Source organism: Rana temporaria, chromosome 5 (assembly GCF_905171775.1).
Source record: "Rana temporaria chromosome 5, aRanTem1.1, whole genome shotgun sequence".
Classification (NCBI taxonomy): domain Eukaryota; kingdom Metazoa; phylum Chordata; class Amphibia; order Anura; family Ranidae; genus Rana; species Rana temporaria.
Window position 1 is genome coordinate 206,998,213 of NC_053493.1, and position 26,323 is coordinate 207,024,535.

The 26,323-nt window shown below is 42.2% G+C and overlaps 1 protein-coding gene across 2 annotated transcripts in view; it reads right to left on the reverse strand.

Moving 5' to 3' along the window:
• Positions 1 to 26,323, reverse strand: part of CTNNAL1 (catenin alpha like 1) — a 270,763-nt gene that overhangs the window by 35,257 nt on the left and 209,183 nt on the right. For both annotated transcript variants that reach the window (XM_040353516.1, XM_040353515.1), the window contains 2 exons: positions 18,604 to 18,754; positions 12,767 to 12,804 (listed from right to left, as the gene is read on the reverse strand). In XM_040353516.1, coding sequence (XP_040209450.1) covers positions 12,767 to 12,804; positions 18,604 to 18,754 — 189 coding nt within the window. The remainder of the gene's footprint in view (positions 1 to 12,766; positions 12,805 to 18,603; positions 18,755 to 26,323) is intronic.

The window sequence follows — 26,323 nt, forward strand, 5'->3', positions numbered from 1 at the left end:
AGCAGGTGGTGCGACAAATTATCAGCTTGCGTTGTCTTCAGAAAAAAGGGGAGGAAGTACTACATCACCATCAAGAAAAGCTGGGAGGTGGAAAAAGGACCGCCAAATTAGAATAGGTAAATGCTATAACGTTACCCATTAGGTCAAACAGTGATGAAATAAAATTAGGAAATAATGCAAGGCCCCCTACACCTGTGCATTATGAATAGCTTGTGTTCATAGCATTGCAAAATAAGAATGCAATGTATACTACAAAGCCATTAAGATATGCACGAGTTCAGAAACTGGTATATATAAACGGAACAGGGAAAACTCCATCGTACTTTGCCCACATTGCTAGTCCTATCCAGGCTTCGCAAATCATGGTGGACATGCTCTCAAAGGGGTATTCAGGTCTGTGTTCCATAGGCATGGTCCATGGCCCAGGACTTGTATAGAGCCCTGTGGCTACGTGCCAAAGTGAGCGTGGAACGCAATGTCTAGTGCCCAAAAGCAAACATTACAGGCTGGTCCTGCTTTTCCCCAGGTACAGTTCCACAAGGGTCACCGATCCAGAAACTGCTAGTAAGCAAAGGCGGCAGTAAGCAGTCAAATCTAAAAGACTTGTCAGTCAAAGGAGTTAAAATAAATCTGGTGAACAAATGGTAGGAAGAGAAGGGAAATAAATCGAGAAAGTCTCCATTACCAAAAAGACACTAGGGGTGGACCCAGCAAAAATGTTACCAGTGTCCAATCACCTGAAGATAGTGCAATATAAAATAAATTCCTATGTCCTGTACAATAGAAATAGGATTTTTTTCATCATACTTAACTGTAAAACCCTTTTCTTTGAGTACATCATGGGACACAGAGTTAGGCTAATATTAATTACCTACTGGGTTATACTTTATCCCTAGGTGAATGGACAATGGTAGACCAAAGGTCTTTAGACAGGAAGTGATACCCTATATAACTTCTCCCATACACAATGTACTTCAGTTTTGTAGCAAATACCAATTCCTCAAAAAATAGGGGAGGGACCTCTCTGTCCTATGATGTACTCAAAGAAAAGGATTTTCCAGGTAAGTATGACGAAAAAAATCCTATTTTGTTTTCCATACATCATGGGACACTTAGGAGTTAGGCTAATATTCATTACCTATTGGGACATCCCAGAGCAATAGCCTTGAGGGGAGGAAGACACCCTGCCAAACAATAGCCATCAATCCTCGGCTGCTCAAACATCCACTTGATAACATTTTGTGAACGTATGCACTGAAGACCAGGTAGCAGCCTTACAAATCTGAGACATAAATACCTGATGGCGAAAAAGCCCAGGAGGTTCCTTCACCCCGGTAGAATGAGCTCTCACCCTAAAGGGAGGAACTTCACATTTTAGACCATAGGCCTGAATGACCAATTGACGGACCCAAATGGCTTTGGAAGCTGTCGAGCAAGACAAATAAACCTTGACTGCCCAGACTTCCCCCAAAGAATGCAGTCTCCTCTCCTCCGCCGAACGAGGCCGAGACAAAAAAGGCAAAATATAATATCCGGATTTAAATTAAATGAAAGGCCAACACCACTTTTGGCAAAAAGGATGGAACAGGTCGTAACACGACTCTGTCATGGTGAAGGATCAAGTATGGTTCCCTGCATGAAAGGGCCGCCAACTTCGACACTCTTCTAGCCGAGGTGATGGCCATCAGAAAGGCTAGCTTGCGTGACAGCCTAATGGAATTTCCTTGATAGGCGCAAATGGTTGTTTCTGTAACACAGAACGCACCAAGTTCAAGTCCCAAGGACACATAGGTGATTTAATGGAGGAAAGCAAACAAGTTGCTCCCTGCATAAAGGTTCTGACCAACAAATGGTTGAACTCAAAGCCAATCGGATTTCCAGAGCCGACTGTAGAAAAGAGAGAATTCTCCCACCAGAATGACTGGAACCCCCTCTCTCTGAATCCTACGCAACAAAATGTGGAAGGAGAGGGATAGGAGGGAAAGCATAAACCATACTGGCTCCATGGAACTACCAGAGCATCTGCTCCGATTGCCAAAGGATCTTTTGTTCAGAACACAAACTGCTGTAGCTTGTTGTTGAACCTGGATGCCACCTCTGCTAGGACCTTTGTGAAGAACCGGGGAGCTGTAGCAAGCCTGAAGGGTAAAGCCCAAAAACTGAAAATGACAAGACTGAAAGATTATATTGATGGAGGATAGAAAGTCTCCCCTTTGGAGTGAGGCTACTACTGAGCAAACAGACTCCATCCGAAAGGACTGTATCAGTAGATACTGGTTCAGGGATCTTGGGTCCAAAATGGGGCTTGTGTCCCCGTTTGGTTTTGGAATCGTAAACAGGTTTAAGTAAAACCCTGTGACCCTTTCCAATACAGGAACCTCTACAGTCACTCCTCGATGCATTAAATTATGTTATTTCCTAAAGCAATAAGTCTCTTTTTGGAGGATCTGAGGCAATGCTGGATCTTAGAAACCTCTGAGGGGAAACCCCCCGCAACTCCAGCTTGTAACCGCGGAATTCAGTTGAGATGACCCACTTGTGCTGAACTATTCTGCAAATGTCCGCAGAGTGCAGCACCCTTCCCCCCACCTGATAGAGTGGCGGCGTCCCCTCAAAAAGAGGGCTTGGTGCTGGGTTTAGGCTTGTTCTGGCCCTGACCTTGCAGCTTGTCCCTGGCTCTAGCGCCCTGTTGGCAGGGATACTGCCTTGGTGTTGAGACACTTGAGGAAGCAGTCCCTGAGGTTTTAAACAAGGGGCGCCTGGTGCTTTTCTTCACAGGAAGTAGAGAGCTCTTCTCTCCAGAAATCTTTTGAATATACTTGTCCAAATGATCACCAAATAAATGTTCCCCGTGAAAGGGGAAACCTGCCAATAACTTTTTACAAGGAAGCTCGGCTGACCAGTTCTTAAGCCATAAGTGTGTGTGCATAAGTACAGACAATATAGCCAAACAAGAAACCTGCTGTATTGAATCCTTTAGTGCGTCAACAGAAAAACACAGTGCTCGAGGAATATGTCTTATTTTCAGACAGATCATCCTCCCGGTCAGGCCTGTTAGGCCATCTGACCCGATTCTTTACAGACTGGCAGATACCAATTGCTGCAACAGCTGGCTTAATAGCTGAACTGGCCAAAGAAAAGGAAGCTTTTAATAACGACTAATTTCTTGTCAACAGGGTCTTTCAAGCCCTGTCCGTTATCTACCGGACAATTTAAAGTTCTTGTTTAAGGAAGAGACTGCTGTATCTACGGCTGGCATGCAACACTTCTTAAACATTTCATCCATGGGATATAAAGGGAAAAACCTGTTTGGGAACATCCTGACAGGATTTTTGTTCATATCAGCATACACCGCCTGTTCCACCAGGGGGTGTAAGGCGAATGCCTGTGCAGCCTGGACCCCAAAGAGGACCGGGGGGGGGGGGTGTCAGTAGCCTCTGTAAGATGCAATTTAAAGGCAGGACGAACCATCTCGGTAAGAGACTGGATCAAAAGCCTCTGCGACAAGAGAAGACATCAACTGGATATCTTCTTGTCCAGATTGCTGAAAAGCAGACTCCTCCACCAGGCCCTCCACAGAATCCTAAGCTTTTAGCACTCCCCCATCCTTAACCCATTCCTGCTCCAAACTAGGAGGCTCCGGACATTGAGACCCCATTCACACCTGAGCGTTTTGTAGCTTGAAGCTACAAAACGCTGGAGGGGAAAAAATCAATTATTCTCTATGGAGATGGTTCACATCTCCACTACAATACGCCTGAAGCCAGAAGTTCAAAAACGCCTAAAGCTCAAACAAGTTCTGGGACTTTTTTTTGGGCGGATTTGGGCGTTTTTCTGCTTTTAACATTGGTGACCCTAGACCTGTCCAAAATCGTGGTAAAAACGCTGGAAAAATTGCGGCAAATCACAGTAAAACCGCTGCAAATATCGCAGCAAACCGTGGTAAAAATGAAGCAAAATCGCGGCAAAACACTACGCTCAGGTGTGAATGCAGTCTGACTGTAGGCACAATACCAGATGGGCTCAGCGACTCAGATTGCCCAGAAGCCTCTGGTCTTTCAGGGGATACAACACTAGGGATACTGTCATCAGGAACTACTGACATAGGTGTGCCCTTCCCTGTAGTGTTAGTCCCACTCCTCTTTTTTTAAGACATTTACTAGCCACAAAAAGAGTATATGGGTGTAGTAGTAACACCTCAGAAGGGAGACCCTTTAATAGGGCTCACCAAGCCCCTATGCAACAATCCTGCTAAGCACAGACAGTAAAGATGGCAATCAGGATAATCTGTATCTGTGGTTCTAAAAGTAGGAATGGGCAGTGCATCAGCAAGCCTATCAGGTTTCCACATGGATATTACACAGTAAAACCCAATCTTGTAGGTCACTAAAACATATGCAGTATTAATACCCTAGTAGCAAATGATATGTATCATAAAGGCATATTAACAAAGAGCCTGCTTTTTGGTGTCCAAAAAAAATACTAAGTAGCTCATGGCAAATATAGAACCTAATACACAGGGGGTCTTGGTTTAGTAGTTAGCACTTCTCCTGTGAGCACTGGGGTTGTCGATTCAAATCCCAGCCACAAACTCCACATGCCTGGAGTTTGATGTTCTCCTTGTGCCTGTGTAGGATTCCTCCAGGTACTCTGGTTTCCCCCCGCACTCCAAAGACATGTTGGTGGGCTAACTGGCTCCTGTCTAAATTAGCCCTAGTGAATGTATGTATGAATATGATTCAGGGACTTTAGATTGTAAGCTCCTTGAGGGCAGGGACTGCTGTGAATGTACACTATATGTAAAGTTCTGCGTAAGTCGACAGAACATACTAGAAACTATATTATTTATAATATACATCTCTCTCTCTCTCTATTTACAGTTGTATTCAAAATTATTCAACCCCCACTGAAATTGATTGTTTTGGCCAGTGTGACATTGATTTTGATCATCCTGTCATCCTGCTTACAATTAAATCAAAGAGGCACGTGTAGGTCAGACAAATATAACATAATATTTATAATGAAATAACCACAAATGTCTTTTCTGTGCTCACATCATTATCAGTTTTATTCAACCCCCAATTGACATTCAATCTTAGTACTTAGTACAACATCCTTTTACAGTTATAACAGCTTTTAAACTTGAAGCATAGCTTGACACAAGTGTCTTGCAGCGATCTACTGGTATCTTCGTCCATTCGTCATGGGCAAAAGCCTCCAGTTCAGTCACATTCTTAGGCTTGCGCACTGCAACTGCTTTCTTTAAGTCCCACCAGAGGTTCTCAATCGGATTTAAGTCTGGTGACTGCGATGGCCACTCCAAAATGTTCCAGCCTTTAATCTGCAACCATGCTCTAGTGGACTTGGAGGTATGCTTGGGATCATTGTCCTGTTGAAAGGTCCAACGTCTCCCAAGCCTCAGGTTTGTGACGGACTGCATCACATTGTTATCCACTATCTCCTGGTACTGAAGAGAATTCATGGTACCTTGCACACGCTGAAGCTTCCCTGTACCTGCTGAAGCAAAACAGCCCCAAAGCATGATTGACCCCCCGCCATGCTTCAGAGTAGGCAAGGTGTTCTTTTCATCATAGGCCTTGTTCTTCCTCCTCCAAACATAGCGTTGATCCATGGGCCCAAACACTTCTAATTTTGTTTCATCAGTCCACAGAACACAATCCCAAAACTTCTGTGGTTTGTCCACATGATTTTTGCATACTGCAGTCAACTCTTCTTATTCTTTGGAGACAGCAAGGGGGTGCGCCTGGGAGTTCTGGCATGTAGGCCTTCATTACGCAGTGTGCGCCGTATTGTGTGAGCAGAAACTTCAGTACCCACATCTGACAAATCTTTTGTCAGTTCCTCAGCAGTCACAAGGGGAGTTTTCTCCACTCTACGCTTCAGGTAGCGCTCAGCAGTCTAAGTCAGCATCTTCTTTCTGCCACGACCAGGTAGCGTTTCAACAGTGCCCTTTGGCTTGAATTTGCGAATGATGCTTCCTATGGTGTCTCTTGGTATGTTTAACATCTTTGCAATCTTCTTATAGCCATTGCCCTTCCTGTGAAGAGTAATCACCTCTTCTCTTGTCTTCCCGGACCATTCTCTTGACTTCACCATGTTTGTAACCACACCAGTAAATGTCTAGAAGGAGCTGAGTATCACAGTCATTTTAAAGCTGCCTGATTGGTGCTTATTAGGCTTTATTGCTGCTCCCTGACATCCACAGGTGTTTTCAATACCTGATTGAAAACACTTCAATGAACCTCTGTTCTTCAGAGTGGTAGTCTTTAAGGGGTTGAATAATTGTGTAAATGAAGAATTCACAAAATAAACATTTACTACTGTATTACAAAACCAATTGATGTCATTTAGTTGCATATGGTTCTTTAAGAAGTCCTTGTAGGATTTCATTCTGAATACAATTACAAATGTACACTAAATTCCCTAAAACCCTTTGGGGGGTTGAATAATTTTGAACACAACTATATATATATATATATATATATATATATATATATATATATATATATATATATATATATATATATATATATATATATATATATATATATATATATATATATATATATATATAAACAAAGCATTCCCTGTGACAGAATTTGCTGAATGATTACAGTAAACCATTACTACTTGGTGTTAATCACTTGGCTGCTACTAGCTACTTTAATTAGTAACCAAAAGTCTGATCTATTTTGTGCCCTATAACTTTGGACCATAATTGTGCATTTACTATAACAATCTGATGGAGAGAGAAATATATTAAAGGGAATCTAAAGCTGAAACCTTGGTTTCATTTTTTTGGGGGTTGAGCTTTAAACAGTGTAGGGACAGAACAGAAACCCAGTTAAAGTGTTACTAAACCCAGAACCTGCATTCACTATATCTGGTCTGTCACAGTACACAGAACATGGAAATGCAATCATTTTAGTAAATAAACGGATAAATACTTTTTCTCATCAGCAGTATATAACAGCCTTGTGATTTTGATCAGTTCCTAGTAAAGCTTGTAGGAGTTTTCATACTCACCTGATCCTCTGTCTGGACAGTGCTGATTAGCCCCGTGCTGATCACTAGCAATACACACCAAACTGAGCATGTGCAGCCTGTCCCCTGGCTCTGTAAATATTAGGTTGTTTTTTGGAGACAGTGGAAGAGGAGGAGGAGGAGGAGGAGGAGGATCAGTGAGGCTTAAACAGCCTTTATATACAATGAAAAGGATTAACTGCTTAGGTTCCACAGTGAGTATAACAAGTATGCTTTACTGCATATACACACTGATTTTACTGTTGTGGTTTTAGTAACACTACATTTTTATCGTCTTTATTGCCGTCTGTGTCCTGTTGTGAAATGTTTTATTAATGTATGTTGTCAGATGTCCCCCAGTGTCAGTTTTGCTGTAATGCGCTCAAGTGAGCATGTCCGCACATGCATAAGTTGGTGGAAGACCATTGGCTGCGTAAACCTTCCCGGGGACACGGCAGATCCGTTTGCTCTTTTAGGGATGTCCGTTCATGCCTCAGAAAGGGACTGGCCACTTCATGGCGACTACATTAATGACTCCAAGCAAACAGATCTGCGTATATGGGAACCATAGCATAACCATACAAAAATTATGGCTCACTGAGCCATGATAGAGTACGGCTGGCATCATTGGTAGCGGTGGGAATGTGCACATAGTCATGTTCAGAGCCATGTAAGTAGTGTTCAAATTGGGAGACACTTTGGGGGTCATTTACTAAAGGCAAATCCACTTTGCACTGCAAGTGCATTCACTGTAGATTTGAAATGAGGGGAAGCACTGCCGATTTTATCATCCAATCATGTGGATGCTAAAATGCTGTTTTTTATTTTCCTTGCATGTCACCCTCGGATCTACAGCGACTGCACTTGTAGTGCAAAAATGTTTTTCTTTAGCAAATAGCCCCCTTTGTGTCTTACAGAAAGCCTGCCGCCTGGCTCAGCACACGTCACTACTGGAATTCTATTTGAATATATACATGTGTGTGATTGGTTCTTTTGAAAGAATACAAATGTCTGATTGGCAGATTCTGAAGCCACCACCTCTCTGTTATTCGTGTTGACAATATAAACAAAGTTGATCATCCTAGACAGGATTCTGCTAAGCTCAAGGTGATACCAGCATCTGTGTTACTTGGAGATAACGAAGTGCGCTTTCCCCGGCATTATACAAGAGCTGTATTTGTGCTTTTAAGCGCAAAGAAATTATTTGCTTATAGGAGAAGCTTTAAAAATTTCCAGGACAGTCCCTGCTGGGGAAACATCTCCAATTGTTCTAATAACCACTCTCAGCTGACTGCTAAAAAGGGAAAATCCAAAAGTCTGAGGTGTCCCTGGAACAGTAGTAGAGGTAAACTATTCCAATGAGGACACTTGTCAAGACACCGTCTGAAGAAAATTTCCCTTACTTTGTGGAGATGTCCCATTATGTCTTACTGGACAGAGTGAAAAGGGGTTTTAATAATTTCCTTCTCTATCCAAAGCTCCCAAAAAAGCTTTAGAAACCAATTAAAAATTGTTTAATGAAAAAAAATGTTTTCTCCTGAAACACTGAAAAACTATAAAGAAGTATCATTCTATGTTGCGTTGGCTCCAAAGATAACAGTTTGAAATCGCACATACTTCTTGTAGGTAGTAGGATTACATTATTGTAAGGCTAAACGTTTTCTGCATCTGGTGATCAGATTTCCCTTTGGCGAAAAATGACATGCTTTGTAGCTCGTGCTGTAATCAGAACTGACAAATGCACGTGTTTCCAGATGGCTGGCTTAACACTTGAAATCAACATATCCTGTTGTGAAACATGCATTTTTCAACATGTCACAGGACAGGCAAATGTGATGCTGTTAGCAAAATGAGGAAGATTCTTGCGTTCAATGTAAATTACTTTAATCCAAATTAAAATGATTAAAGGCTTGATAGCGCTTGAAACCAATGTATGGTCTGAAGCACTTCTCATTACAGAAAACATTGCTCTGAGGAGTAAGCATACATGAAAGGAATAATTTTGAGACATGTCATGCAATTTGAACAGGATCTTCACAACATTTTATATCCTGAACTGCTTTATATACTTCCTGCAAGACTAAGTGGAAAAAAGTGAAATTTCCCCCCTAAAGCGACTTGCTGGCTAAAATCTATTAAACTTGAAAGCACTTGGACGATAATATACCCAAAGTAACAAAAACTGTCTTTGGCTTTTCAAGTGTAAAATATGAATGCTTTTTGCTTCTGAACAACAAACCAAGAATTGGGCAACATTTTTAAAAGGTGACCACTTAAACATTTTTCATCATGTTGTTCACTTCATTTGTTACAGACCATTTTATAGGCAAAGATGCCGATAGCTGCAAATGTACTGCGAAAGAGAAAAAGCATTGGCTAGACATTTGCTGACTTTTTCACCATGCGACACCAACCCAAGGAATAAGGGGAATAGGTGTTACTGTATATACATCTACCTTATGTATTACTTTGTTACCAATATGACTAGGTTTACACTATTGGGGTTTCCGTGTGACTGCGTTTGTGCCAGCACAGCAGCCCATCAATTTGAATGGTCTGCTGTACCCATGTAAAATGTAGGGAAAAGGTCACTGTACCCGTTACAAAATTGTAGCTGCAGGGAAACCGCAAAGTGCCATGTAGTTCTCAGCACGGGAAAACGCACAGAGGCTTTCTGTGCATGGGGGTGCCATTAACAATTAATGGCACCCCTGTGTGTCTGCCAATAGCAGTGCGTTTTTCATGTGGGCCTGTAAATACACTCCGTCCCACACCCCCATATAGTGTGAACCTAGCGTAAAGCAGTATTAAACCCCCTGCTTTTTGTAATGCATTTGGTGATTACCTAAAAAGTTAACAATTTCCTCAAAAGTTAAACAGACCCTCCCTGCTCACTGGCTTCAGGTCCTCAACTTTCCCTAAAAATGTTTGGGTAGTGGAGCGTGCTCCCTGTGCCCTTCACAGGTGTAGTACAACATGGACAGTGTAGGCCACTGTCAATTAGAAGCTGGAGGGAAGAGCAGGGGTGGGGCTTGCCCCAGGGGCTATGACAAAGACTTGTCCACAAAGCTGGCCAGAAGAACGCATACAAAAGGTGGCTCACTGGACCCCTGTAATCAACCTAAGCCACCCAAAGACAGCAATCTGAGTGCAGAGATTTTTCTAGAGAGCATTTTAAGGCAACCACAAGTTTAGAAGAACCTGCAAATGTAAAAATGTATCAGGTGCACTGGGGTATAGCGGGTGTGGGAGCTAAGCTAGCTGAAAACATGCCACAGCACGTCTGAAAAGCGTGGTCCTCAATTATGAACCAGTAGTGTCCAACCTACAATTGTATATACATGTCGAGTCGGGGGCCAGTGACAGCATCATTCAAGTGACCGGTAAGCTCACAAGAATTACAATACAAACTTCCCATTGCCCAACAAATAAAATTCAAAACATCCTCCCAAGATCTCCAGCTCCCATGTCTCCTCCTCAAGACTTCTTCAGTGCCTCTCCCACCCTCTGGAACCCCCTAATCTGTCTGGCTATCTCCTACTCTGTCCCACTTTTAGGTGATCCCTGAAAACTCATCTCTTCACGGAAGCCTATCTTGACTTCAGCTAATAACCAAATCTTCTATTTCTCCCATCAGTTTATACCTTATTAGTTATTACCGTATTTATCAGCGTATAACATGCACTTTTTCCCCCTTAAAACCAGGGGAAAATCGCGGGTGAGTGTTATGCGCTGATATGTATAAAAAAAGCAGGGTACATACTCTATATTGTTTGCATGGCTAGTGGACAGCATCGGAAACAGCCTGGGGGATGAGGGTCCTGGGTCACTTGATTCTGCTTTGCAGACCTCCGTCAGCCATCCCCCACTGCAGTGCACAGAGGAAGCCAGTCTAACTCTCACTCGTAGCTCTAATTCTCGCGACCGTCAGAGCGTAACCATGGTAACCCTCTGTACGGCTCGCGGGAGTTATGCTGACAGGAATATTATAGGAATCTGCCGTGAGTCCGAGACAGGTATTTCAAATGGCAGGCTGTGAAAAAAAGAGTGGGGGGGAGGGTTGGTTTGAGCAAAGATACACACTGTCTGACCCCTCTTGTCCAAGCCCTAAATAACTCCCATATTTTCAATAAATTAAAATGCCACCTAAATCATGTAAAAGGAAATTGTTAGTTCCCAATAATGGGGGAGAATATGAAACCTGTGATCAATGAGAGAATGTAAAAAAAATAAATTTAAAAAACGATATCTCAGTGCGGTTCACATTTGTGCGCTCTGCGATATTGCATGCGATTTGCACTGCAGTTAGTTAACTTATAAGTGCTTAAATATTAATTAAAAAAAGTTTTGAGCTACCCTTGTGTTGCTTCAAAGTTCTTTATTTAAAATGTATTTTTTTTCCTAAAACTTCCCTCTTAAAATGAAGGTGCGTGTTATACGCCGATAATCACGGTACCTTTTGTTCAATTAGCCCCTCTCTATTAAATTGTAAGCTCCCAGGGCAGGGCCCAGCAGAGGGTTACTCTTGTATTGAACTGAATACGAGGGCCATTGTAAAGTGCTGCGCAAACTGTTGGCACTATAAAAATCCTGTAAAACAACAACTTCTATTACCGACACTTTAACAACTGCAGTACATTATAACCACCTCAAATCCAGCCTTTGTAACTAAAGAGCTACACAGTGCCCCTACTAGGGCAGGTAGACATATCGGTATGTCCTTTTAGTTTCACTCTGGTAAAATGGCACTGACCACCATTGTTGTGGGACTGTATTTGGAAGGGGGGGGGGGCTTGAAGTGTCACTGACCACTAATAAGTGGGTGATTGTTTTTGTGGGGAGTTTAAAGTTTTTTTTTAAATGGAATATACATAGTTGGTTAGGTCTTCAAATTTCATCCTACATGTAATTTACACCAGGGCAGTCTTAATAGCATCATGGGCCCCTGGGCAAAGTAATGCTCTGGGGCCCCTACAATGATGACAGTGCAGGTAAACATCAAGTAGGTAGGAGGCAGACTGCCTTCCCTGTGTATCCATCACTCTCAGTGCCATCATGAGTCCCCCAATTTCGGTGCAGCGTGGGAAAAAACAGGGGCCCCCCATGCAGCTGGGGCCCCTGGGCAGCGCCCAGGTGTGCCCTCTCATTAAGACAGCCCTGATTTACACTAATGACAGACTTGCACCTGGCGACTTCGTAAGGTTACGCACACCTTAATTTTTTTAACCATCTCATTACTAACAAGTTTTGTCATTTAAAAAAAAAAAAAAACCTGTGGTAAATTGTTTAATCATATCACCTTAGGGTGTCCACTTCCAAAAAAGAGGGTAATTTTTAAGAGGCATTCGTACAGCCCTGACATTTTTTATGTGTTTATAGAAAAGGAGGAGAAGGTTTTTGTCCCCAAATTTTGGTCTTTTTATTTACAAGCATACAATAAGAAATAAAAACTTTTTAAATACCAACAGAAGAAAGTTTTCAAAATAGATATAGAAAATTATATAGGATTAATATTGGTACAATTTTGTATGACAGAGTATTTGTCAAACTATCACAGCACTAAAAACTGAAAAACAGCCTAGACAGTAACATGCTGAGCCTGAAGTGGTTCAAGATATTAAGCTTTAATTTTTTTTTTTTTTTTTAGAAAAGCCACTTTAAGAAAACGTGAACCAATAAAGATTTATAACATTTAACTGTGTTGTACAGAATGTGAACTTACCCCAGGTCTTGGAAGAGAAAGGTAAGCACGTTTCTCACCTGTTGAAATAATAACCAGATCACCAATTAAGCCAGATTATATTTAGGAAAGATTTTTTATACATAACATTCTTTCTTCATTAGAAGAAAAGTGCAGAAAAAAAACATTCATATTCATCTGGATGGATGCAGCATCAATCCAATGCTGCTGTCCCCTCCCCCAGCTGGCTCTACACAGAACTGAGCGATCAAACGTCACCGTGTCCATTCTGTGTCTGTGTTCTGAACACAGAGCAGTGACTGTTAGTCACTACTCTGTGCTCTGCCACTCCAGCTCTCAATTGAGCGCCACACTGTGGAGGGGGCGGGACCGGCTGGCTCAGGCTCTAGATGGATTCCGAAATTGTCGGGATCCCTGCAGAGCCTGGACCGGCTCTGTGACGTCAGCCGACAGTGGACTTTAGCCCACTGTCAGCTGAATCTGGGTCACAGGAGTGCAGAACTAAGCTTTGACCATACTTCTCCTTTAAATAACACATTTGAAAAAAACCTTGCTTAGAAAAATCACAATAATTTTATTTCAACCTAATGGCTTTGAAACGTTGAGCAGAAACAAAAACCTTTACAGATTTCTTTTGTTACATTTGACTTATTGAGGAAATCTGTAGTGATCTATAAGTATTGATGGGTGCCACTACATCACAACAGTAGGGCTTCATGTACACTGCAGCTGCTAAATGCACGCTTAGGAGCAGTTGGTGCTTTTTCCAGCAGCCCCTGAACTCTCCTCTATGTTATGTGTATATGTACACTCAGTCGTTTAGAGGCAGTTGAGTTTACAAACTTTTTTTTGACAGCAGATAAATCGTGTTCAGGATGGTTTAAACGCCAAATGTTTGTAAATGTATGTAAACGTTAAGCGTTTAGCCACGCCAAGTGTTTTTTCAAAATCAATGGGACAGGAATAACTGGGACAGGAATAACCACCCCGCATTTTAGCAGGTCTTGAACTGCTCCAAATAGGGCTTCCCTTCTAGTCGGTTGTAGCTGGAAGGAAAAAAGCTGTTTGGTGGGCACTTATAACATGAACAGTGATTTTCCGAGAAATCTTACAGTGGATTGTTAAATATAACTATTGTCTATATAGCATTTAAAATGCTGATATTATAAAATGTTATGCTCTACCATAGATTTACTTTATTGTGCATATAATTTTATTAATAAAATCAATTTACAATTCAGGCTGTAACACTATAGAAATGTGCAAATGCCTATAGGTAGAAATAGTGTTGCAAAGCATTGTATCTATTGTATGTTGCTATGGTTTTCTGAAGAAAATAAATGTAAAATATAAGAACAGCATATAAATATGTTTGAATGTGTCTTTAAGAGAAGAAATGTTCTCTTTAATACGGTATTTATTGAACATGTTGTCTTAATTTGTATTTTGCTCACACACAGATTCCTGTGCAATGAAACGTAAAAATGTAAGCATAATTTACTCACTCTAGAATAATTGCAGTCAAGTAAGAGAACATTACACGACATGAAAAGTAATCACTAGGTTGAAATACTTCATGTGAAGTGACTGCACTGGCAGTCATGTATATTTATATAAATTACACTTGTCTGTGCCCTGCATTTTCATACAATGAAAAAAAAAAACACAAAATCCATGAAAAATTAAACAGAAATGCAGCAGGCAGGGAATTTGAAAGCAAAGGTGTTAAGTAGCATTATTACTGGACATTACTCCTCATTATAATGAACAAACAAATGCCTCAAGATGCAAGCTTTGATCTCAAATTAATTTCTTAATAAACGCAATGTTAATAACCCAGAACCATTTACTAAAAAGGGCAAACAATCAATTTTTATGAGGTCCATCATTATGGAAGGTTCAGCACAACACTTATGACATATATGCTGCAGCCTGTCATAGCATTAACACAAGAAATACATGGAAGAGGAGGCAAGAAAAAATTTGGAGGGATGAAAGATTAAAAGGAATTTTGTGGATACTCGGTACATGTTTTACGGTATTAAGTATATTAATATTCCCTACATACCCTATCTATACACTTAGAGGTCTATAACTCTGAATTCATTTTCTACTGGTCGAAGGTCATATTGGTGATGGCAATTCATGCAAGTTATATCTGTTTTTTTATCATTGGCCGTTATTTTTATGGACACATATTTAAAGTGATTGTAAAGCAAGAAGGTCTTTTATCCTAATGCATTCTTTGCATTAAAGTGTTTGTTAACCCACATTTCATAGTTTATACAATCCTCCTCGTCTCCTAAGCATATATGTCTCAGTGTGTGTGAAAAAAATAAGCCATTTACCTAATCTCAGAGCGCTGCTCACGTGACCCGTCGGCGCTCTCCTTTCCCCATCTGACAGATGAAGTGGGTGGGGCCCGAGTTTCCCCCACTGACGTCAGGCTGGAGGGTAGGAGGAGAGAGCCAGTGGGTCAGGTGAGCGCCGATCAGCGTTATGACATAAGGTAAAAAACAACTTATTTAAAAAAAAAAAAACACCACACCCACAAAGGGGGACATATCTTTAGGAGACAAGTATTGTATAAAACTTGAAATGTTATTTCAGCTGCAGTGGGGGGCTGTCCCTGATGCAGGAGCTGACAGGTAGGGGGGAAGAGAGGAACAAGAGCTGCGGATGACAGAGGCACGTAAGCTGACCAAGGTGTCAGTGCTCAGCATCCACGATACACCGTGGTAAGCTTACATGGGATGGTAGGTATAGCCAGGCAGGATCAGACAGGTTTTTTTAGGAGTTACACAGCACTGTGCTGAATTAACATGCTTTAAAATGGAACAGGGTCCATTTTTTTAGGTTAACAAACGCTTGAAGATAAAAAACCTGTGTGCAGCAGCCCCCCCCTAATATTTACCTGAGCCCCCTCTAGATCCAGCAATGTTGCACGACACACTCGGCTGGCAGGGACTCCCCTCATTGGTGGAGAGAGCAACGTGGGACTATTGGCTCCTGCCAAAGTCAGTCAGCCAATGAGGAGAGAAAGGGGGCAGGGCCGGGGCCCTGGACACAGGGAGCTGTGGCTCGGCTCAGGTTTCCCCAATAGCAAGCTGCTTGCTGTGGGGCACACAACAGGAGGGAGAGGCGGGAGGGACCCAAGAAGAAGATCCAGGCTGCTCTGTGCAAAATCACTGCACAGAGCAGGTACGTATGACATGTTTGTTATTTTTACCTAAAAAAAAAAAATGAGACTTCACAATCACTTTAATGTATTGTATTTCTTTTTTGCACTTTATTTTATACACTGCAATAAGTGCTGTCATTTGATGTATTTACATACATATTTGTTACTGAAATATTTGTTTGCAAGTGTATTTTTTACATTTTGATTATGATTAGACTGGGGTATGGCAGGTAACTGATACTATATTTAATTGAGGTGAAAAGTACCATACTGACTTACTCTCATGTCAAGGCTTTCATTTGAGTAACAGTGTAATAGTGAATAGTAAGTAATTTGTGGGTCATTTCACAGTGGTCACTATGAGCTTGGATGGACTTGTGAAAGCACATATTAAAATGGATCTTTGTTTAACATCAGAGAGCCCTGTGGTTGGAGGAGAATCAAGCATGTGATTTTCACAGATCACATGACCAAGCTCTCCTTTCAGCTTTTATCAAGTTCGTTTGTGCTCTGCCGGCTTTGAGATTCTGAAGCAAAGCAAAGAGCACTTATTATTAAAATGTTAATTGACCGGAACTACATTGGAAAAATTTCAAATAAATTCGCATTTTTTGAGTAGGGATTGTAAAAAGAAATCCATACTAAAAAAATTTAGAAAATCATAGCATACACTGATAAGCTATAGACTGCCCATTTACTCTAAAAATGTCAAGCTCTTACAACAGTAATTAAAACTATACTTTAAGTTTTGGTTGCGGTCACTGTTGAAAATAAATATAGCAAACGTTAGTCATTTTCAATGAAACCAGAAAGTGCAAAACAGTTTTTTTCTTTCAAAAGGAAGCGTATTAACAGGCTTGTTCTCCAAACAGTAATTTCATGGTCTATCTGTGCAGACTAAAGAAATAGCTTCCGACATTTTACGCTAAAGGAAAAAAAGCAGCTCAAAATTTTGTCTAATTATATATTTGAATCTTTTGCTTGAGTTGATCTGATGGCTTCCATAAACATTTTGAGCAAAAAATAGTTAATTTACAAGAAACAAAACAAATGTTACCTAAAAATGCACAGGACAGGTTATAACCTCTGTAGCCAAATGCCCTAGCACTTGTCCTCATAATATTAGCTGCCATTTACTAAAAAATTATGTAGTTCACCATAACGAAAAGTATCCTTTCACATCCAAACATGTATTACAAGTAGCTTTGTATTAATGTTTGCCAAACATACTCTAAAAATATATATATATATATATATATATATATATATATATATATATATATATATATATATATATACACACACACACACACATACATATACATACACACACACACACACATAAATATTGGGACATCGACACAATTCTAATCTTTTTGGCTCTATACACCATAATTCAATGGATTTGAAATGAAACAAACAAGATGTGTTTTAACTGCAGACTTTCAGCTTTAATGATTTACATCCAAATCAGGGGAACGGTGTAGGAATTACAACTGTTTGTATCTGTGCCTCCCACTTTTTAAAGGGACCAAAAGTAATGGGACAGATTAACCATCATAAATCAAACTTTCACTTTTAATACTTGGTTGCAAATCCTTTGCAGTCAATTACAGCCTGAAATCTGGAACGCATAGACATCACCAGACGCTGGGTCTCATCCCTGGTGATGCTCTGCCAGGCCTCTACTGCAACTGTCTTCAGTTCCTGCTTGTTAGATGTCCCAATATTTATGGACCTGACTGTGTGTGTATATATATATATATATATATATATATATATTAGGGCTGTGCGTTAAACGCGATATTAACGGCGTTAACGCAAACCCATGTTAACGCCGTCAATATTTTTGTCGCGCGATTAACGCAGGAGCCCTCGGGGTGGACTTGCAGAGTGTGCAGCGGCGCGGCGCGGCTTACCTTTTCGCTGGATTCACAGACAAGTTACTCACCTTGTCCCTGGATCCAGCGATGCCACCCCGCTGTGTGATCGAGCGGGTCCTCCTTGCTTGGCGGTTCCTCCTTGCTTGGCGGGTCCTCCTCGCTTGGCGGGTCCTCCTCGCTCGGCGGGTCCTCGCTCGATTCACAGTGCCTGTGTGACGCCGAGCTCCGTTCCCTGCGACGTTACGACGCACGGGAGCGGAGAACGGCGCCAAATTTAAAAAAGTAAACAAACACAATGCATACAGTATACTGTAATCTTATAGATTACAGTACTGTATGTAAAAAATACACACCCCCCTTGTCCCTAGTGGTCTGCCCAGTGCCCTACATGTTCTTTTATAAAATAAAAACTATTCTTTCTGCCTGAAAAACTGTAGATTGTCCAAAAGTGTCCCTTTATGTCAAAAATGGTTTTAGATCAGCTAGAAAACAGCGATAATAAATTATAATCACTTGCAGAATTGTGCGATATTTGTGGGGAAATTCGTCATAAATTAGAGCGATTAATCGTGAGTTAACTATGACATTAATGCGATTAATCGCGATTAAAAATTTTAATCGTTTGACAGCACTAATATATATATATATATATATATATATATATATATATATATATATATATATATATATATATATATATATACATATACACACACACACACACACACACACTAAATAAAAAGATAGACTCAGATAGGCTGTACTTAACAGATAATCTTGATCGGCTTTCTTACCTCGTTTCCCTTCAAACACATCATTAATCTCCCGCACCAAAATGGACAGGTCACTTAGCTGGGACTCCCAAGCTTCACAAAATACATCCAAGTTCTCTTTAGCTATCTTACTAGTCGGATGGAGCGCTAGCGTCTCTGCTGCTGACACAATCTGAAAGGCACAAAAAAGAGAAGAAAAAAATCCTTTGGTTTTTAGTTTAACTCAAACACAGATCCTGACAGAATTAATGGTTCTTCAGTGCCCACTTGAAAGTATATTGTGAGTTATCACAATAGGAGCCCGTGTTCCACTATGGGTGCCACAGTGGATCAGTTCTAACTAGGTAGCAGAAACAAACACCAACACTAAGGCTCCATGCACACTGGAAGCTAACAAAAAGCTATAAAAAATGCCAGTAGCTTTGCAGGGAGCCTTTCAATGTTTTTGCAACAGCGTTTATTAGCGTTTTTCAGTGTAGCGGTTTTTAGCTTTTTTTCCCCTCAATAGATAAAAATGCTAAAAACGCTGGTGAGCTGCGTTTTTGAGCGATTATCGGCATTTTGCGGTTTTTAGCGTTCTTCCCGCCGAAAAAAAAGGGCACTTTGAACGCGATTTTCGGACGTTCAGAAAAAAGCCAAAAAACTCCACTGCTCATTTACGCTAAAAAATGCCCATGTGTGCATGGGCACATAGGCTAACAGAGTTCAGTTCATGGGCTTTGTTAAAAAACGGCAGAACACCAATAAACTACAGTTTATGAGCTTCAGTGTGCATGGAGCCTAACAGTAAAATAATGGTTTACATAATTTTGAACTCATTCATGCAGCTAAAATAATAAACAGTCTCGACCTTATAAAGCCCTGGTGACAGATGCACAGTTATCAAGTATGAAAGTGGTCTAAACTTTTTCTTTGGAAACAATCATAGGTTAAAATATATATATATATATATATATATATATATTATGAAATAAGCTTATGTGCCATGGGCAATAATTATGGAAAATTGGAGTGTAAGCTACCTCAGTCATTAGGAATTTTACCTAATTTTCTATGCACCTTACTACATTTATGTGTAGGCCATTAACCACTTAGCGAGCGGCTCATGCATCGGCACTTTAAAGATGGATATCTCTGGTTACTGCTGTCACAACCGAGATATCCATATTTTCAGCGACCGGTCCTGTAAACCATAATGGTGGTCTCTGCTGCAGATTCGCCGCAAGATCACCTTTATCGGCGGCGGAGAGGGGCCCGCCTCCCGCCGCTCACCCGTGCCCTCCGCCGCTTACCAGAGCCGCCGTTGGCGGCAGAGGCGATCGGGACCTGTCAGTTGCTGGGTATGGATACGAGTGAGGGCAAGATGGCCCCCCACCTGTCTCCATACCATAGCAGGGTGGAAGCAACGTCAAAACGTCACTTCCGCCCATACGTCTTAAAGGAACTTTGTTATTTTTTCAAATGACAATTTTTTTTATTGCATTCCAAATATGAGGAGATCTGAGGTCTTTTTGACACCAGATCTCATATTTAGGAGGACCTGTCATGCCTTTTTCTATTACAAGGGACGTTTACATTCCTTGTAGTAGGAAGAAAAGTGACTTTTTTTAAACAGTTAAAAAATCAATAAATTAAAAGAAATAAGAAAACAAAAAAAATTTAAGAGCGAGAGCAATAATTCTAGCCCTATACCTTCTCTGTAACTCAAAACATACAACCTGCAGAATTTTTTAAACATCACCTATAGAGATGAGCGGGTGCAATTTTGAAGCGCGGCATGCTGGGTATCAATTTTCTCGCCGAAATTATCTTTCACAATATAACAAAAATTGGGCCAACTTTACTGTTGTCTTTTTTTAATTCGAAAAAGTGAATTTTTTTTCCAAAAGAGGTGCAAGACCGCTGCGCAAATACGGTGTGACAAAAAGTACTGTGACTACCATTTTATTTTCTAGGGTGTTAGAAAAAAAAAAAAAGTATAATGTTTGGGGGTTCCAAGTAATTTTCTAGCAAAAAAACACATGTTTTCTTGATCATACATCACAGGACACAGAGCCTTAATTACTTAATGGGTTATGTAGTCACCACGTGTGATTGGACACTGGTTCACCCAATTGAGTTCCTCTCCTATATAACCCCTCCCAAATGGAGAGTGCCTCAGTTTTTCGATCGTGGGCATGCCTGAAAGGGCAGGAGGGGAAAAACCCAACGGTCTTTGTGGAGGAGATGTTGAGGTCCCTGTTGCCGTCTTCCCAGTTCTGCCCCCGTATTTCACAGTGAAACGTGCCCACCGGATCCCGGTTCCTGGGCCGCCGGGCTCCAACCCTCGCACCCTGATCTTCCGGATGCTCATCTTTAGGGACCTCTGGGCAGCTTGCAGAGCCGGTGAGCTGAAGTTCCTGAATGCCAGCCTACTATTTTTCCCTGATTATTCTATAGGACTCAAAAGCTCCGCAGATCCTTTGATCAGGTTAAGGTGGCACTGCGGGCACGCAACAAATACAGCATTCTCTTTCCTGCTAAGCTGCAGGTCCAGGATGGCGAGACAGTGCCGTTCTTCACCTCCCCCTGGAAAGCTGCTGCCTGGTTGGAAACCCTGCTACCTCACCGCTAACTGTTCCTTCGTTTGACAGCTTCTGAGCCAGCATCTGTTTCCCCCAGGCTGCTGGGGGTTTTCCTGTTCTGTTTTTTGCTCACTGGGGGTCCTGTATCGTTTGTCATCCATTGGTCTCTGTATCGCACGGAGGATGGAATGGACAGATACAAAATGCACAGCGATGGCAGGTATGACAGACTTTAACCCATTCCTGCCCTGTGTCTCTGGGGGTCTGTATTATGCTTTATCTTCCCAATGACTGCCCCATTTGTCACCTGCCACTGACCGCCATGGGATCTCCGCGGTACCCCTGTCTCCAGGAGTGGATGCCATGTTTGTCCATTAGCGGGGTGATGGTCTTGGTGCCGACGTCTGTCTCCACCTTGCTTCCGCGCTAACTGCAGAGTACCACCGTCATGGATGTGTGCATGACTATAGTTCCTTGGTTCTTTGCCCTATACCTGGTGAGCTACGTCATTTGGAATACAATTGGGGATGGCGACTCCACTCCACGGCTCGCTTCTCCCCAGGTCTGCAGCAATGGGCAGATACATTTTTGCTGACAGATGTGTGGAAGCATTATCCCCCCAAGGCAGGGAATTCACTTGTCATTCTACCACGTACCAAACTTTATCTTGCATAGACCTGGTATATCCCTCGTCCAGCGCAACTCACCGGACAAGGCAAATTAGACACTTACCCAGGGGGATCTCAGACCACGCTCCCGTCAGCCTTACCATCTCACTAGCTAAACCACCTGGTCTGCAGTTGTGGCGTCTGTCTAGGTTCTGGGCGCTTGATGATAGGATACAGGAGCTGTTGATGGAAGCCATCTGCAACTACTGGGCTATGAATGGAGACTCTGCTAAGGTGCCCTGGGATGAGCTTAAGGCATGGATCAGACAAGAGTATGTTTCTCGCATCTCCTCTGTGCAGAGCAAGGCTTCTCGGTCCCTTGAGGCCTTGGAGGAAGAGGCTGGCAGGCAGGAGGCGACCTATATAGAATCCCCAACCAGTGCAAATCACCTGACCTGGCAGAGAGCCCTAAGGGAGTTATCTTTGTATAATATTGAGCAAACTAAAACATCTATGCTGTATTCCGCTCAAAGGTTATTGGAGTACGGTAATAAAAATGGGCGGCTATTGGCTTGGTTAGCGAGAGGCCAGTCAGGGTCCACCTCATATAGCAAGCGTATGCGATGCCCGGGGGAAGGTTCTGTCCTCTGAGGACAAACTCTCGGTTTCTTGAATTTTTTCAGGGGTTCTACACCTCTAGGGCACAGTTTTCCCCTTCTGAGTTACAGGACAATTTGGGACCTATTCCCTTCCTACGCTGTCAGACAGACATAAGAATCAGCTTGACGTGGCATTACTCTTGAAGAAATACAGGCTGAAATTGGGGGGTTGCAAAGTGGGAAAATTCTGGGTGCGGATGGACTTCAGATGGAGTTCTACTCTCAGCATCTTGATCTTCTAGCCCCTAGACTTAAAGCCCTTTTCTCTGAATGTGCTGAGATGGATTCTTTGCTGGACTCTATGGAAGAGATGATCATTGTCCTAATCCCTAAGCCCGGGAAGGACCCACAGTAATGCGCTTCCTATAGACCCATATCCTTGCTCAATGTGGATGCCAAGGTGCTGGCTAAAATACTATCCTCGGTTATTTCCACGTTGATTCATTCAAACTGGATTTATGCCAGGCAAGGGGACTGATATAAATATCAGATGTCTCTTTCTGAACCTATCCCTAACCCATGACAATGTTGGTCCCCGAGTGGTCGCCTCTCTAGACGCCGAGAAGGCACTCAAATCAGTGGCGTGGGCGTACATTTGGGAGGTACTGCATCGTTTTGGGTTTGGTCCCACATTTCTGCACTGGGACCAGTTGCTCTATGGGGCACCGAGAGCAAGGGTGCGTACTAATGATTGACTCTCTGATCTCTTTCTGTTGCATAGAGGCACGCGTCAAGGGTGCCCGCTGTCTCCCAGTCTGTTCGCCCTTGCTCTGGAGCCCCTGGCGATTTTGATTAGGGAGTCTCTGGAAGTTCGGGGAATGCAGATTGGAGGAAAAACTATCGATCTATGCAGACGATGCCCTACACTATTTGAATGACACCGGCCCTTCCCTTACAGCAGCCCTGGAAATTTGTAACAAATTTAGAATGTTCTCGGGTATTCGTATTAATTGGAAAAGTCTGTACTCTTTCCCCTGGACAGTCAGGCTACTCCTGCATAAATTCAACTATATGTTCCGCAATAGCCCAGTGTTGATACAAGCTTCTTTCTTTCGGGAAGTGGATTGCTGTATTAGCTCTTTTGTATGGAATGGTTCCGCTCCACGATTGGCTAAATGCACGCTTCAACTGCCAGGGCATGCCTAATTTTCAGGTTTATTTTTGGGCGGCGGTCCTGGTTGCCACGTATTGGTGGTTTGAGGGCTCACGTTCCAATGCTGCGGTGTGCGTGTAAAAGCGGTCCGCTTAGGCTCCCTGCAGGAATTACAAAACCTAGTGTACAGGGGCCTATGCTAAGATACCGGACCCAACTAGAACACCACAGAGTGTGGGCTGCAGCTAGGCATGGTTTCTTGCAGACTGAGAGCTGGTCACCTGTCTAGCCTCTCTGGGGAAATCCTAGCCTGGCACACTTCAGGATGATCCCAGATCCTCAGATATGGGCTAGCTATGACATCAAGACCTTAACAGATATTATGCCTGAGGGTGTATTGTTGACTTTCTCTCTAGATGACATGATTTGCCTATATGGATGTTCTTTCAGTATGCCCAACTCCGCCATGCTGCTAGGGCCCAGTTCCCCGAGCCTCCCCTCCTCCAATTAGACATGGTTGAGGATCTGTTGTCTCATAGTGGTCTAGAGAAGCCTCTGTCCACTTTATACAGTACTCTGCTGGCCACTGAGTCTTCTAAAATGGATAAGCTTTGGGACAGGTGGAAACTAGACATGCCGGCCCTAGATTGGGAAGACTGGGTGGGATGCTGGAACACGGCCCTAAGTTGGTTATCTCATCTGGTGACAATCTGATCCAAGTAAAATTCTTGCATCGGTTCTACTTTACTCCTGTCTGGTTGCACAGGATATATCCCAATAGGGATCCATATTGTCGCCGCTGTTGGACACAGCTGGGCACATATTTCTGGGAGTGCCCAGTTGTCTCTGCATTCTGGTCTGATATTTTTGAACAATTGAATCTTCGGCTGTCTGTCAGTTCCTATGTCACCTGAGTTGGCCCGGTTTGGAATCCACAAGGAAAAACAACGACCCTACCATAGTAAACTATTGATCTCGTACCTGCTGTTTTACGCCAAAAATTAAATTCTCTGTAAATGGTTCTCCCATGCCCCCCTTGCGCTGTCCTCTTGGTAAACTAGAATCAATGCCGTGTTGCCCCTTTACAAACTAACTTACATTAGCCGGAGTTGTTCTTGAAAACGTGATAAGGTGTGGCTGCCCTGGACGTCCCAATAGGTTTGCCTTCCCTTCTTCCGCTGGATGGTCAGACACCAATCTATGCTTGCCCTGCTGCTCCTACCACCTTTTCCCTTCCCTTTGTCCCCCCCTCCTTGTTCTTTTGAACGGCTACCTTGTACTGATTGGATAGGAAATGTTTTCTCACCGATGCTTACTCTCCATGTACATCATGTTTTGCTGAGTACGATTTCCATGTCTGATATGTTACTCTGTACAGTTGTGTAATCAGTCAATAAAGCACTCATGATTGTTAAAAAAAAGGCTACAGAGAAAGGGACTGAGGAATTTATATTGGTTAAGAACCCTGATATTTCACCTAAGTCCCCTAAACAGCACCCATGTGAATGAGCCCCAAGACCTCATACAGTTTTTTTTTTTTTTTATTATACAGGATTTATACAGCATTAACAATTTGTGCAGAACTTTACAACATGAGGGCAGACAGTACAGTTACAATACAATTCAATCCATGAGGAATCAGAGGGCACTGTTCGAGCATACAATCTAAATCTAGTTAACTCAATGCAGTTATAGCAGGAATTTTGCAAGTCATTTTGTCTTGTGTCCGCTAATAATGATTTATTAGGGTTTTATTTTTGCAAAAATATTTTTTTTTTTTTTTTAGGGAGGGCCCAGTCAGTTATAAACCACAGGACCGGCTATAGCCTAACAGTCCTAACTGTATATTTACACAGAATAAGCAGTTTATTCTCTTCCCCCTTGAAGGTCCATTCAGCAAAATGTATTGCAACACATAACTTTCAATATGTACTCTGAAATGGCATGCATACAGGCTTACCACAAGCATTCCTGTATTTGGGCCAGCAGCTACACTGACAACTGATTCCTTGGATTGTTGGCTCACATCTTGCAACTTTCAGTCTCCCTACCACTCATTTCCAGGATAGCAATCTGACATGTCCGAGTCAGATTTTGTTAATAGTTTTAGCCAACACAGAGAGCTAAAAATGTGTTCTTTAATAAGAATTAAACCACGCAAAGCAATACATACCAACATAAAAAACAAAACAAAAAAAAAAACAGCAATATCACCTGCAACTTAGTGGAACATTCCCCATTATCTGAAAAAGCAGACTCAGCAATTCAAAGATAACTGCCAAATTTCAATCCATGTATGTGCACCCTGGTAGTACACATGATCAACTTGTGTATAACCAGCCTGTTGGGTTTTTCTGAATGATTACTAGTCACACAATAGCACAAGAAATACCAAAGCAATTGGCAAATCTATGGCCTAAGGCAGACCATTCATAGGCAAGAACAGCAGATACATACAAGTTAGGATACCATACATGGAATGAAATTCAGCCAGATCTGCAGTGATGAGCCAAATTTCGATCCATGTACAGTACGGCAGGGAGGTTGTACAGAAGTTTATCTACTGAAAAGCAGCAGCAGCAGCAAAAGTACAGAAGCCTTAAATTATGAGGTATAAGAGCTGATGCTTTTACCATACATAAAAATAAATGAATTGACCTTTAACTTCTTCCCGCCCGACCTATAGCAAAATGACGGGCGGTGTTTCAGTTCTCGAATGGATGTCATGCGACAGCTGACGCGCGCCCCTGGGGGTGCGCATTGCGGCGATCGGTGGTTCAGTGTGTCTGTCTGACACAACGCTACACCCATCTCCAT